This window comes from Rosa chinensis, chromosome 5, assembly GCF_002994745.2.
Source record: "Rosa chinensis cultivar Old Blush chromosome 5, RchiOBHm-V2, whole genome shotgun sequence".
Taxonomy (NCBI): domain Eukaryota; kingdom Viridiplantae; phylum Streptophyta; class Magnoliopsida; order Rosales; family Rosaceae; genus Rosa; species Rosa chinensis.
Window position 1 is genome coordinate 44,073,437 of NC_037092.1, and position 15,077 is coordinate 44,088,513.

General features: G+C 41.8%; 1 protein-coding gene across 1 annotated transcript; it reads right to left on the reverse strand.

The window, feature by feature from the left end:
* Nucleotides 1-7,608: 7,608 nt before the first annotated feature.
* Nucleotides 7,609-15,003, reverse strand: LOC112167891. Its single transcript, XM_024304989.2, has 4 exons — nt 14,907-15,003; nt 14,703-14,792; nt 8,074-8,149; nt 7,609-7,765 (listed from the first exon to the last, which is right to left on the reverse strand). Exons 1-4 carry the CDS (start codon nt 14,990-14,992, stop codon nt 7,625-7,627), a joined length of 393 nt encoding a protein of 130 aa, XP_024160757.2. The 5' UTR covers nt 14,993-15,003; the 3' UTR covers nt 7,609-7,624.
* Nucleotides 15,004-15,077: the final 74 nt, after the last annotated feature.

Below are 15,077 nucleotides of genomic sequence, written 5' to 3' on the forward strand. Positions count from 1 at the left end.
CTCTACGTTAGTCCTTTGACTCTTCGATAAGTCGGTAGTTTTGCTTCGAGCCATGAGAGCGCCAAGGGATGAACCTGCGAAAGCATAAGTGAACAAGTAAAAACCCCAAATAAGCGACGAAATTCTTCTAACGGCGGACTTAGAAGATTGAATCCCCCGAACTAGAGAGGTCGTGGTCAACGGCACTAGAGAAAGAAAGGAAGGTCAACGAAAAAAACAAAAGGGAAAATATATTAGTGTTGTAAATATTATTTCTTATGTGGCTGTCCACGTTATTAGTTAGGGACCTACATGTAATATATCAATAGTTTAAACACTTATCATGTAAACCCTACCTCTATATAAGGGAGGCCTCTAAGACTGAATAATACACTTCTCTATTTTCCCCTCATCTCTCTTTATACGTTTCTTACTCTCTACAAAGCATGAACATGGATTTTGGATGCTCTCAACTTATGAAGGATGGAGAAGAAATATGTCATGTTGACAGTGCCACCACACATACGATCCTTCGCGATCGGGTTTATTTCTCCACTTTAACACCTTCTAAAGCCAATGTGACTACTATCTCAGGTCCTGCAGACCTGATTGAAGGCTCCGGAAGAGCCCACATTAGGCTACCCAATGGAACTCAATTGTCCATTCAAGAGGCTTTATACTCTTCGAGATCCAGAAGAAATCTCCTCAGTTTTAGAGATATCCGTTTAAATGGATAACACATTGAGACCACAAATGATAATCATGTGGAATATCTTTGCATTACATCCAATAAAAACTGCCAAAAGCATATATTGGAAAAATTGGTTGCCCTATCATCTGGGTTGTATTACACAACCATTCAACCAATTGAGGCGACCCTGCTTTACCTTAATTGTTATTTGAACAAGTAAAAGTTATGTCTTGGTCCGAGTGATCTCAAACGTTTGATGATTATTGCATGTCTATGGGAATTGAAATTGAACATTCAGTTCCTCATGTTCATACACAAAATGGTTTGGCAGAAGCTCTTATTAAGAGACTTCAAATAATAGCTCGCACTTTGCTAATGAAAACAAAGATGCCAATTTTTGCATGGGGACATGCAATTTTGCATGCAGCAGCTTTAATTCGGTTGAGGCCCATAGCCAACCATCAATATTCCCCATTACAACTTGTTTCTGGGAGCCAGCCCAATATCTCCCATCTTCGAACATTTGGTTGTGCTGTTTATGTGCCTATTGCACCGCCACAACGAACAAAAATGGGCCCTCAACGTCGATTGGGAATCTACATTGGTTTTGATTCACCATCCATTATTCGGTATTTAGAACCCATGACGGGTGATACCTTCACCGCACGGTTTGCAGATTTCCATTTTGATGAGACAATATTCCCGCCGTTAGGGGGAGATAAGACTGTTCCAAATGAACGTCGTGAATTAATGTGGACTGTACCCACTATATCTCATCTTGATCCTCGTACTAAAGAAAGTGCAATTGAAGTACGAAGGATTCTGCACCTTCAAAATATTGCTAACACAATGCCTGATGCATTCACTGACACAGCAAAAGTGACAAGATCACATATCCCAGCAATAAATGCATCGGCAAGAATTAATGTCCAAATTGGACAAAATAATGTGGCGGCCAATGAGCCATCTGCTGCACGCCTGAAGCGTGGCAGACCTGTAGGTTCAAAAGATTCAGTTCCTAGAAAGAGGAAAACAAAGGCACATCTGAATCCTAATGAAATTGCCCCTGAAGAGAATATTGGGCAAGACATTAATGTCCGATCCACAATTCATGATTCTGTGACTACAGAAGAGGAAAATGACATTGGTGAGACACCAGCCCATGAAGAGGCTCAGGTACCTGAAAATAAGGAAATTTTCGTAAACTATGTGTACACCAATGAGTTGTGGGATCGTCGAGATATGATCATAGACAATATATTCTCATTCGCAGTAGCTACTGAAATAATAAAAGGCGATGACACTGAACCTCGCTCTATTAATGAATGTAGACAGAGACATGACTGGCTCAAATGGAAAGATGCAATCCAAACTGAATTAAATTCTCTAGAAAAACGCAGTGTTTTCGGACCTGTTGTCCAAACACCACCCAATGTCAAACCGGTTGGATATAAATGGGTATTTGTGAGAAAGCGTAATGAGAAAAATGAGATTGCAAGATATAAGGCGCGACTTGTTGCGCAAGGTTTTTCACAAAGGCCTAGGATAGATTATGAGGAAACATATTCTCCCGTAATGGATGCTATCACATTCCGCTATCTAATAAGTTTAGTAGTTTCGGAAAAACTTGATATGCAACTTATGGATGTTGTTACTGCATACCTATACGGTGAGTTAGATACTGATATCTACATGAAAGTCCCAGAAGGACTTAGGTTGCCTGAAGCAACTACAAAACCACGCAGTATGTACTCAATCAAACTGAGACGATCCTTATATGGATTGAAGCAATCTGGACGAATGTGGTACAACCGCCTCAGTGAGTATCTACTTAAGGAAGGATATGTCAATGATCCTATATGTCCTTGCGTGTTCATTAAGAAATCAAATTTTGGTTTTCCAATAGTCGCAGTTTATGTCGATGACATGAATCTGATTGGAAGTTCTTCAGAACTTGAAAAAACTGCTGAATATTTAAAGAAAGAATTTGAAATGAAAGACCTCGGAAAAACAAGGTATTGCCTCGAACTGCAAATTGAGCATTTGGATAGTGGGATTCTTGTCCATCAATCTGCTTATACAGAAAAAATTCTGAAGAGATTTGGTATGGAAAAGGCTCACCCACTGAGTACCCCAATGGTTGTTCGGAGTCTTGACACTATGAAAGATCCATTTCGTCCAAGACAAGATGACAAAATTATCCTTGGTCCAGAAGTACCATATCTTAGTGCTATTGGTGCCCTTCTTTATTTGGCGCAATGTACAAGACCAGACATTGCATTTGCAGTTAGCGTATTGGCAAGATATAGCTCTGCTCCAACATCACGCCATTAGAAGGGCGTAAAAGACATTTTACGCTACCTTCGTGGTACAACAGATATGGGTTTATTCTATACAAATAAATCTGTTGATAATTCCACGATTGTTGGATATGCTGATGCAGGATATCTCTCTGATCCGCATAGAGGTCGCTCTCAAACAGGATATGTTTTTACTTGTGGAGACACAGCAATTTCATGGCGATCATCTAAGCAAACACTCGTGGCAACTTCCTCTAATCATTCGGAAATAATTGCTTTATATGAGGCTGGCCGAGAATGTTTTTGGTTAAGATCCATGATTCGCCACATTCGAAGCACCTGTGATTTACCTTCAGTAACTGACAAACCAACAGTCATGTATGAAGACAATACTGCTTGTATTGCTCAGATTAAAGAAGGATTCATCAAAGGTGACAAGACTAAGCATATCGCACCAAAGTTCTTTCACACTCATGAGCTTCAAAAGAATCAAGAAATTGCAGTGAAGCAAATTCGATCAGACGAAAACTTGGCTGATTTATTCACCAAATCTCTACCTAAGTGTACTTTCCAGAAGTTAGTGGAAGGGATCGGATTGAGACGACTCTCGAAGCTATCAAGCGACGCATGCAAAGATCAGGGGGAGATTGCAATCAGGGGGAGCATCAAGAAACATGCTACCTAGGACATATGCGCGTTGTGCTCTTTTTGTCCTTCGACCAGGGTTATTTTTATCCCACTGGGTTTTTGTTACCTGGCAAGGTTTTTAACGAGGCAACAATAAGCGCGTCCAATGCCATCATCAATTGGTGGACATCCAAGGGGGAGTGTTGTAAATATTATTTCTTATGTGGCTGTCCACGTTATTAGTTAGGGACCTACATGTAATATATCAATAGTTTAAACACTTATCATGTAAACCCTACCTCTATATAAGGGAGGCCTCTAAGACTGAATAAAACACTTCTCTATTTTTCCCCTCATCTCTCTTTATACGTTTCTTACTCTCTACAAAGTAAGTCAATACTTTTTAACAATTAGTAATATATGTCTATATGTGCATGTAGATATATATATTGATAAATATTATATATATATATATATATGTTTATACATATTATATATATATATAGCTGTTGGCGGTTGGTGGTTTATATAATATATTATATATATATATATATATATATATATATATGAATCATAAGATAAGAGAGTGAAGTGAAAGAAAGGAAATAAAAAAGAAGAAGAAGGAAACAGAAGACAAAACGAAGAGGAAGAAGAGAGAGTACCTGGACGGGTTCGAGCTAGGGGGCACGGATCGACGAGGCAGGCTGCAGGGAAGACGCCGGCGCAACTCAAGGCCGCCGGCAAAGGCCTGGGACGACGGGGGACTGCTGATGGGTCGAATGGTGCTGGGGCCGTGGCCGGGTTGCGCTGGAGTCGGGCAAACCGGAACTGGATCCGAGCGGCGTAGCGCTGGAGGCTGGAGCGGCTGCGCGGCGGCGAGGCGAGGCGGCGCGCGATCGATCCGAGTGCAGGCGAGCCGAGGGGTGCGACGGCACCGATGGCAAAACAAACCCAATTGTTTTGGTTCAAAGCCAAATTTGAGGCTCCATTTATAGGAATTTGATGATGATAACTGTGATGTGAGGAGAACCCAGAAGAATACGGACCAAATTGAGAAGAATCCGGGGTGAAATCGGACTGCAGGGGAATCCGGATAGCAAGGGAATCCGGATAGCAAGAAAAAACTGGGCATTTCGATCCGGGTCGGACCAATTGGATCCGGGTCATACTCGATCCGCCAAAAAAAAAAAAAATATATATATATATATATATATTTTGTTCGGGCTCTAGGGAGTAAGACCAGATTTGGCCTTACAAGCAGAAGTTGGGCCCTGAAATGGTGCAGTAAGGGTTTGGTGTGGATTTAGGGGATCTCATCTTGGCTTCCTTTTCAAATGGGTGCCCAAAGAAAAAGTTCGGGTGGCCTATCTTCGAAGGTCAAACTTAGGAAATTTTCCCTTCGGACGGGTGTCCAAAGAGAAAATTTGGGGGCATTGTGGGGGTGGTCAACAAATTCGACCCTACAATCAAGGCGATTAAAGAGAAATAATAGCTGCAGTAAATGCAACAATTAATGTTAACCGTAAATGTGACGATAAATGCGACATTCAGTATGGCAATCATGGCCGCCAATAAGTGACGGTTATTGCAGAAATGAATATGGCCTTGATGACGGAGTGCCGCTCAAGTCGCTGCGACTTGCTGTGCAAGTTTACTTGCAGCCCACGCCGAAGTACACCTATAAATAGGCTGCTCGACATCGAGGTAATCCATCTCATTCCAACTATCTCTACTCCACAATTAAGAAACGTACTGACTTAGGCATCAGAGAGTTTTCTGCAGGTACCCCCCCCCCCCCCCCTTCTCCTCGAGCTGACGGTCAAACTCCAGGTCAACGTTCGAGGGAAGCTTCTCGTTTGTTCCCAGGTCAGCTCCCACTCCAGTCCGCATTAATTGTTGGGTCAAACTCCTCTACGGAATTTTTCACCTCCAACACAGCTCAATTGGTGGCCAGAGTTGCCGAAATTTGCAGAAAACCCGCAGGAGAAACTCAGAGCTTTCGGTCGTCGATTCTCAGTCCACGATCGACGATTGGACAAACGGCGACCCCCGGCATGGCAGTGACAACGAGAAGAGAGAATACGACAAGTGCGCCGGCCGGAGGTGACTTGACGATGAAGATACGACCAGGTCACGAACCGGGTCGTCGGGTCCGGTTTCCGAGTCAGAGAACTCTGATCCCCTCTCGACCTCCTCTCCAAATTACAGCACCTGTACCATTTAAGCCTTTTGAAATATCATTAGCAAACCCTTCAGATGGACATCTCCATTGACTTGTAGTCGCAGGGTAGACCGACATTCGACAACTTGTGACGCAGAAGTAGCTTGGAGTGTCTCGGAATAATTACTGGTGCCATTTGAGTAGCTTGATCAATTAAACAAGGGGATTCAATGACTTGCATGCTCACTATGGAGTCTACGGTTCCTAGTACAGTAGTACTAAAAATACCAAGCAGCTGTACCACCAACCACTGAAGCTAATCCTCCTTTGTAATATAAGAAACATGCAGCATTGCAAACAACAGATCAATGAAACTTTCTCTTTCCAACCTTATACACCTTACTCTGAGCTTTCTTACGGTACCATAAGGCATGCAGAATGGACTCATATCGCTATCCACAACCACCACAACTATCATGAGGCGTCATCATTCGCTTTAGAGAGGTCAACTGCAGTAGGGAGAAAATAATTGCAGGCTCACCAAATAAAGAGCTTAATTTTATTGAGAACCTTTGAAACACTAGGACACCAAATCAGGTTCCACACATTCACTACTAGACTTACTCCCACTACAACCCCCATTGTTTCCAGGAGCACTCATTTTTGCTTGCAAAGCCACACCAACCGATCTAATCCTTCCCTTCTAGATACCAGAATTGAAAGAACAGCTTCTGCAAAAGGGACATTCTAAGTTTTTTACTTTACATGGAATTGGACACATTTTCAATTCTTAAACTCCTCTTATAAGTCTCTCATGCACTTGCACTTTCTAATTGTGCTGTCGATTTTTAAAAAACTCAACAGTGTTTTATCTTTGAAGACTAGTTTAAAGTTAAACCTTAGCAATGGTACTTCCCTCCACTGGCGGTGCCCTAATAAAGCCACTATATGTCTTCTTATTTTTCTTTTTCTGTTATTTTTTTCCTTCTATTTTGCTCTGCATTTGTATCCAGAAAATCAGATTGGTAACTTGAATGTTGACTTCTTAGTCCTTTTTATAGAATTTCCGTTCCTTCTTTGGTCCAACTACAGCAAAAACACTACAAATCTCTGATACACAAGAAAGGTCTATCAAAATGAACTGCCTGCCTAATCTTGTTGACTTGATTGTAGACTAAAACTTGTACAAAACACTTCAACATTTCCATTAACATGCAAGGCTTTAGCTCCCTGCCCACCGCTGCCCATTCTGACTTTCTACATGATTACGTTAAACAAAGTTCCCTCTTCCACCGGCATGTGATGATGAACGGTTAGCAGCAAAATAAGGTCGGGTGTGTGTCCAAGGGTTTTGCTGGCCTCTACCTGTACCAGCAAATGGATAGGTGTGCTGCCACGAATTGTGTTGCCCTCTGCCACGGCCCCAAGTATGATATGACTGTGAACCATGACCAGCAAAGTTTGTGTCTTGAGAGACACTATTTCTAGATGGCCATAAATCATTATTCAATGACTGAACTCCCCTTCCATTAGGCCTCCAGCATTGGCCTGACTCTGTTATATTTAATTCCCTGAAGCCGTGTTGTAATGCGCCTTTTCTATAATCTGAGGTACCCTTGGCATAGTATGAGCTAGGAGATGACACTACTCTTTGATCCCTGGATATTCCTTTTGGAGCATAAACTCGGTCTCCTGACTTACAACTACCATTTGTTCCTCTACCACACCCCCATCCAGAACCAGCAAATTTGTGAATTGAATTGGCAGGAGAGCTTGAAGTGAATTTACCATTGTGAAAACTTGCATATCCCAAATCATTTGGTTTTCTAAACCTTGCCTGTACTTGCTGGATGCTGCATTTTGCTTTTACCAAATGAGTCCGGAGAGAGCAAGTAAAAAAAATAAATGAAAGAAAGTTGAGGCATGACTGACACACCTTCGGGTGGTCACATTTCCCTGACATTCATGCCATAGAACTGTTTCTATAAGCTCGTGTTCATTGATTGTCTGCAAATATATATTTGATTTGTTTGGTCAAACATCAGAGCTTCTAATTGTATTGAATATAACATGCTGCAGAAACTTTTTCTCATGATATAATTGGAGGTCAATAATCAAACTTCATAGCATGCATTTGGGAGTGATTTCAGTTCAATGATTAAGTGTACTAAAATCCAAAAGAAATCATTATATAGAATCGCAATGGCAAAGAACATATCCATATTAAGCAGATATAAAAAGAGAACTATTTACATAAAACAGTACAAGCAAATTAGAATTAATAAAAATCGTAAGACTTAATGACCTATTTATACCTTGGAAGGATGTTGTACACCATCAAGTAAACGAGGCATATGCAGACTTGTATTAGGAAGCTCATAGAGGGCACATCTGCAACATGATGAAATTAAAAAATAATCCCAAAAATCCAAAAATGTTTTAGGAAAATAGATTTGAGAGAGAATTTGTTGAGAGAATTGTCATCATATTATTGAGAATAGGAGCCCTATATATAGGGATTACAAAGTACTAGTTCTAATGTTACCAGGAATACCAATCCATGTAGGATTGGGAAATCTAGAACCTTCTCTCCTATTCCTACTCCTAGTTTGATAAGGCACACTAAACTTGATTTTCCTTCAACACTCCCCCTTGTGCCGCTCAAACTTGGTGGTGACGCTTCATCCGTTGCCTCGTTAAAAACCTTGCTCGAGTGAAAAAAAAAAAACCCTGTGGGACAAAAACATGCTCGAGGAGGAGAAAAAGAGTACAACACGTCTTCTACTCTTCAAAATCAAACATGTAGACATCATGACTCCCCCTGATGTCGATATCTCCCCCTGATTGCTACAATCATGGGAGTTCGGATAACTTTCTCAATCCGATGCTCTTCACATGTTTCTCGAAGGTGGATTTAGGTAGCGACTTAGTGAATAAGTCCGCTATATTATCCTCTGATCGGATTTGATTCACTTCAATCCTTAGAAGTGATTGTTGTTGCTGATTATAGAAGAACTTAGGCGATATATGCTTGGTGTTGTCGCCCTTGATGAAACCTAACTTCATTTGCTCAATACAAGCTGCATTATCCTCATAAATGCATGTAGGTTCATCTGTGGTAGACTTCAAACCACAACTTCCTTGAATGTGTCGAATTACAGACCTTAGCCATACACATTCACGTACAGCTTCATGTAGAGCAATAATCTCTGCATGATTTGAGGAAGTAGCAATAAGGGTCTGTTTTGTAGACCTCCAAGATATCGCAATGCTTCCCATGGTAAAGGCATAACCCGTTTGGGAGCGACCTTTGTGAGGGTCAGAGAGGTACCCTGCATCAGCAAAACCCATCAAAACATCATTGTCATTTTGATGGAGGGGGATAGGGTGAGGCCGGCCACCCTTGGTGGTGGTGGCGGCATTGGCGGCAACATGGCCGGCCAATTTGTCATGGTGGACGGTGGCTCCATGCCTAATGGGGTCCGATCCCATTCTTCCGTCATTCCTCTTCTCTCTGTAGGGATAAAATAGGCCCATATCAATCGTACCTCTCAGGTATCAAAAGATTGTCTTTACACCAATCCAATGGCGGCGTGTTGGTGCAGAGCTATGTCTAGCTAACAAGTTCACTGCGAAGGAGATGTCCGGTCTTGTGCATTGAGCTAAGTACAATAATGCGCCTATTGCACTTAAATAAGGCACTTTGGCCTCTAATGCTTCTTCGTCCTCATCCTTTGGACGAAACGGATCTTTTCCGGGTTCAAGACTATGACCGATCATGGGAGTACTCACAAGCTTTGCTTTATCTTCATTAAAGCGCCTTAGAATTTTCCGAGTATATGCAGACTGATGGATCAAAATCCCATCACTACGGTGCTCGAGTTCTAAACCGAGACAGAACCATGTTTTCCCAAGATCTTTCATCTCAAATTCGGATTTCAAGTATTTAGCAGTTTCCTTTAACTCATCTAGAGTTCCAATTAGGTTCATGTCATCGACATAAACTGCTACGATTGCAAATCCGGAACTTGTTCTTTTAATAAACACGCATGGGCATATTTCATTATTAATATATCCCTTCCCAATCAAGTAGTCACTTAGACGGTTATACCACATCCGTCCGGATTGTTTTAATCCATATAGTGAGCGTTTTAATCTTATTGAAAACGCGCTCCGTGGTTTAGAGCCACTTGATTTGGGTAATTGAAGTCCATATGGAACCTTCATATATATCTCTGAATCTAGATCCCCATAGAGATATGCTGTAACCACATCCATAAGCTGCATGTCAAGTTTTTCGGAAACTACCAAACTGACAAGGTAGCGGAACGTTATCACGTCCATTACGGGAGAATATGTCTCCTCGTAGTCGATTCCAGGGCGTTGTGAGAAATCTTGCGCCACAAGGCGGGCTTTATATCTTACCACCTCATTTTTCTCATTACGCTTTCTAACAAAGACCCATTTATGGCCAACAGGTTTTACATCTGGGGGTGTCTGCGTTATAGGCCCAAATACCTGTCTCTTTGCTAGTGAATCCAATTCAGCCTGAATCGCATCTTTCCATTTAGGCCAATCCGCTCTTCGTTGACATTCTTCGACAGAGAGAGGTTCGATATCATCATATTCTATGATTCCTTTTGCAACATGATATGCAAATGCATCATCAATTGCCATAGAATTTCTATCCATCATCTCATGTACACTAGTGTAATTTATGGAGATCTCTCTATTCTCTGGAGTTGGTTTTGACATTGGAGCGTCCCCCAATGATGTCTCTTGGACATAACCATAATCCGGAATGTTCTCATGAGATGGATTATTTACATCGATGATTAATGGATTATTTTGTGCCAAACTCGCTTTCTTTCTTGGGCGAGAATCCATCGAACCTATTGGCCTCCCGCGCTTCCTGGCAGGAGCCGTGGGCCTAGCCACAACGTCACTACCACTGTGGACGTTGGCGCCATGCTCAAGTGCCCTTGAGGTGGCGTCATGTCCTCTAATTTTAGGGACATCAATCCTTGCAGGCACATTTGCAGCAGGTATGTGTGATCTCGTCACTTTAGCGATATCAGAAAACGCATCAGGCATCGATTCTGCTACGTTCTGAAGATCGAGAATTCTCCGCACTTCAATTTCGGACTGTGCGGTTCGGGGATCAAGATGAGACATAGTGGGGACAGACCACGACAATTCCTGTCGTTCCTGTTGAACATTTATGTTCCTATCTCCCCCTAACGACGGGAAGACTGTCTCATCAAAGTGACAATCCGCAAATCTAGCGGTAAATAGATCGCCTGTCAAGGGTTCTATGTAGCGGACAATTGTTGGAGAATCATATCTAACATAAATGCCTAATCGTCGTTGAGGACTCATTTTAGTACGCTGTAGCGGCGCAATTGGCACATAAACTGCACACCCAAATATGCGTAAGTGTGAGACATCAGGCTCATACCCAGTCACCATCTGGGACACAGAAAAAGGTTGAGTGGTAGTGGGCCTCAGATGAATAAGCACAGCTGCATGCAATATTGCATAGCCCCAAGCAGAAATAGGGAGATTGGTGCGCATTACCAATGCCCTAGCGACCATTTGTAGTCGTTTAATGGCGGCTTCTGCGAGACCATTTTGGGTGTGAACATGAGGAACTGGATGTTCAACTTCTATCCCAATGGACATGCAATAATCATCAAAAGTCTTTGATGTAAACTCCCCAGCATTGTCTAACCTTATAGACTTAATAGGATGATCAGGGTGGTGAGCCCTTAACTTAATTATTTGTGCTAGGAGTTTAGCAAATGCAGCGTTCCTTGTGGACAATAGCATGACATGTGACCAGCGTGTCGATGCATCAACCAATACCATAAAATATCTAAATGGTCCGCATGGTGGTTGAATAGGTCCACAAATATCACCTTGGATTCTTTGCAAGAATGGTATATTTTCTTTAGTGTCCTTTGCATAGGATGGTCTCGATCCTAATTTTGCTAAAGAGCAGGCTTTGCAGAACGAATGATGGGCTTTAGAAACAACCAATGAGGATTTTGGTTGAGCCACGAAGTCACAATTGACTTTAGAAGTAAAATTTGGAGATGAAGGAGCCTTGGTGGCGTCAATGCCACCCTGATGCCGCAGGGGGATGGCGGCGCCAGCCAAGGGTGGCCGGATATGGGGGTGAACGGCTCCGTGAGGTGCAGGGACCCCTTCAGTGTCCAAAAACCGACTTTTACTTCTTTTCGTTCTGAAAAATGGATGTCCGTGTGAAGTCTTTAATATACGGATCATCATGTCACGACCTGGGTGTCCCAAACGGTCGTGCCAAAGCCTATACGTGTCGGAATCCCATAAATCATCTCTCATGACATGGTTGGATTCAATGACTCGAATAGTGGTTGCATACAACCCACTAGAGCGACACATAAGTTTCTCTAATACTCGTTTATGTCCGTAGTCATTAGAGGTGATGCAAAGGAACTCTTGTCCATTCTCACAATGTGTTTCCACATGAAAACCATTGGCTCTTATATATTTGAAGTAATAAAGTTCGAAAAATATGTCCATGACATGAGATAAAATAAATCGATACTTTATTAATAATAGCCAATGATTACATCAAAGTTTCGTGACCATAATCTAATCCAAAGAAAAATCAAACATTAGACAAATTGTAGTCACTCAATTCGTTCGGTAATTCCAATTAAATATGACCAGGGAAGTAGAGAGAGATGTCGGTGGAGCAAAGCTCTCTTAAGTACCACTAATCTCAATTACTTTCCTAGACATCATACTTAATTGAGTACGCCTAGAGGAAAAGAGATAATCCAATAAGTCATTTTATTGATTAAGGCATAATTGCCATTACATAATTCTTGGAAATATAAAAGACTATTCTAAATAAAAATCTGCGGCATGTTGTCTTCATCGCCAGATTTAAAGTCTTTGTGAATTCGATGTCTGGATCACCATAATGCGACTACCTTCGTAGGTACATTGCAAATTCAGGTCCATTGATCAGACGTTCCATATCAGAAATAGACACCATAAAGAGGATTCTCCCTTGACTGAGGTGCATTGGCGCAATATGCATAGTCCCTAAGACTAGTGGAGTTGGAAAGTGGTGCCCATGGCCAACGTTGGCTCCATGGTTTCCAACCCTATGTCCCTCAAAATCACGCCTCCTACGGTCGTGTGATTGTCGCCTTGAGTGATTACCTTCTTGAGCATTTCGATCATATGGATCATGACGTCGATGGCGACTTTCTCTAGCCATAGGACGATGCTCTTGATAGCTATCTTGAAGCCTATCAAATCTTCTTTTCACAAGTTCATTGCCATGTCTTTCAGTAGTGACCATAGCTTCAATAAGCTATTGAAAACTTGTGATCCGTCTTGCATTTACATGAGTCCGAAATAAGTCAGAGGACCTCATAGCATAGACGGGGAAGGTATTGAGGGTTTTCTCAATCAATTGGTCTTCTGTGATTGTTTTTCCACAGAGACGCATCATTGCTCTGATGTTGAGAGCTTCCGAATAAAATTGCATGACAGTGTCAAATTCAGAGAAGCGAAGATGTTTCCATTCTGCTTCTGTATTCGGAAGTATGGAGTCACGAACATTGCCATATCATTCGCGAAGCGCATGCCAAAGCTTTATGGCGCTATCCTCATTTATGAACACAAACTGTAGGTCACTATCCATGTGACGTTTCATGAAGGCAAGTGCCTTGGAATTATCTTTCTCAGTTTGAGGGTCTGGAGCTGTTTCTATAGGACAAAGCTCTTGGATTGTATGCAATAAATCACGGGCAATAAGGTGGATCTCGACATCAGTGACCCAAATTAAGTACCTTTTGCCTACATAATCCAATGGAACAAAATCGAGTTTGTTTGTGTTTGACATCCTGAAAGATGAAACAAAAACAAGTTAGTTTCGGAGTCAATGCTTCCACGAAAACTAAAATAAATAAGATTTCCGAGCTATGCTACCAAGAAATCGATTTCCAAGAATAATTGGATTAGACCGAAACAATGATGTTTATATGGTCGTTAATCGATGCTTACGGACGCTCTTAGTCCGAAGTCTTACGAACGCTCTTAGTTCGTTAACTGCGTGAATCCCCACGATTCCGCTTTTCAAGAATCGAACCCACGTTATAAGAAAGGTGGGATGTAGAAGAAGGGAGGTTTTCAAGTCCCCGAGAAAAGAAGAAATATTTAAATTTCGAATTATAGAAACTTCAAAACTTACTCTTTTGAATACTTGGTGAAAATTCGGAGCAGATTCTGTTCTGAACAGCTTGTACTTCGATTGGTGTACAGATCTCAATATAACTCCGATAAGGCTGAAATTCGGAGGTTAGATGGAAGAGACAGAGACGAACAACTTTGATGAAGAAAGTTTTTCGATCTGAGCTTCCGAACTAGACGTTTCGAGGCTTGCAAGAAGACGGATGTGCACAGGAATGGGAAAAAGATGCAGTGGGTGTGCGTTGGCTTGTTTGCGCAGCAGGGATGCTTCGATGGCAGCAGGCTGGAACGCAGGGCTGCAGGGAGGGGGCAGCAGGGGCTGCTGTGCAAGGTTGCAAGCGCACGGGCGCGCGGGCTGCAGCGAAGGCTCGGCTAGCTCGGGCTAGGGGCTGCTTTGTGAATGAGTTTTGGTTTTCTGTTTTGTGGTTAGAGTCGTGCTGATAACGTGTTTTAGGAAAATAGATTTGAGAGAGAATTTGTTGAGAGAATTGTCATCATATTATTGAGAATAGGAGCCCTATATATAGGGATTACAAAGTACTAGTTCTAATGTTACAAGGAATACCAATCCATGTAGGATTGGGAAATCTAGAACCTTCTCTCCTATTCCTACTCCTAGTTTGATAAGGCACACTAAACTTGATTTTCCTTCAACAAAAAAATAAATAAGCTATTAGCAATGTTGTTGACATACAAGACAGAGTCTTCTTCAGAGCTATCATCTCTTTCTTTGACCTTGGCATCATTGTCATCAAGGTGCCGGATAAAACCACTGATTCCAAAGCTGGAATGTGAAGAGAACAAACAGTTATGACAAAATGTCAAAAATTAATACTTAGAAGAATACTGAAAATAAGGACTAAGAAAAGCACAGAAAGGCAGAGAACAAACGACTTACCTCAAATTGGTGTCAATCTTGATCGACTGATTGTCACCATTAGACAGTGAAACAATTTGTGATGCCATACCGTGGGTGCTTCGCATGTATAACTCGGTTAGTTTCTCAGCATTCCTGTCAATTTCTTCTGCCTAGAAAAGTAACATTACCTTGGAATCAGTTCTAGATAAA

Excerpts from the sequence above, each read along its gene's own strand:
- LOC112167891 (XM_024304989.2), bottom strand. The coding sequence starts at position 14,992 with ATGCGAAGCACCCACGGTATGGCATCACAAATTGTTTCACTGTCTAAT. Across the intron at positions 8,150-14,702 it reads TCTGAAGAAGACTCTGTCTT|ATGTGCCCTCTATGAGCTTC; the intron begins GTATGTCAACAA and ends ATCATGTTGCAG. Across the intron at positions 7,766-8,073 it reads GTGTACAACATCCTTCCAAG|ACAATCAATGAACACGAGCT; the intron begins GTATAAATAGGT and ends ATATATTTGCAG.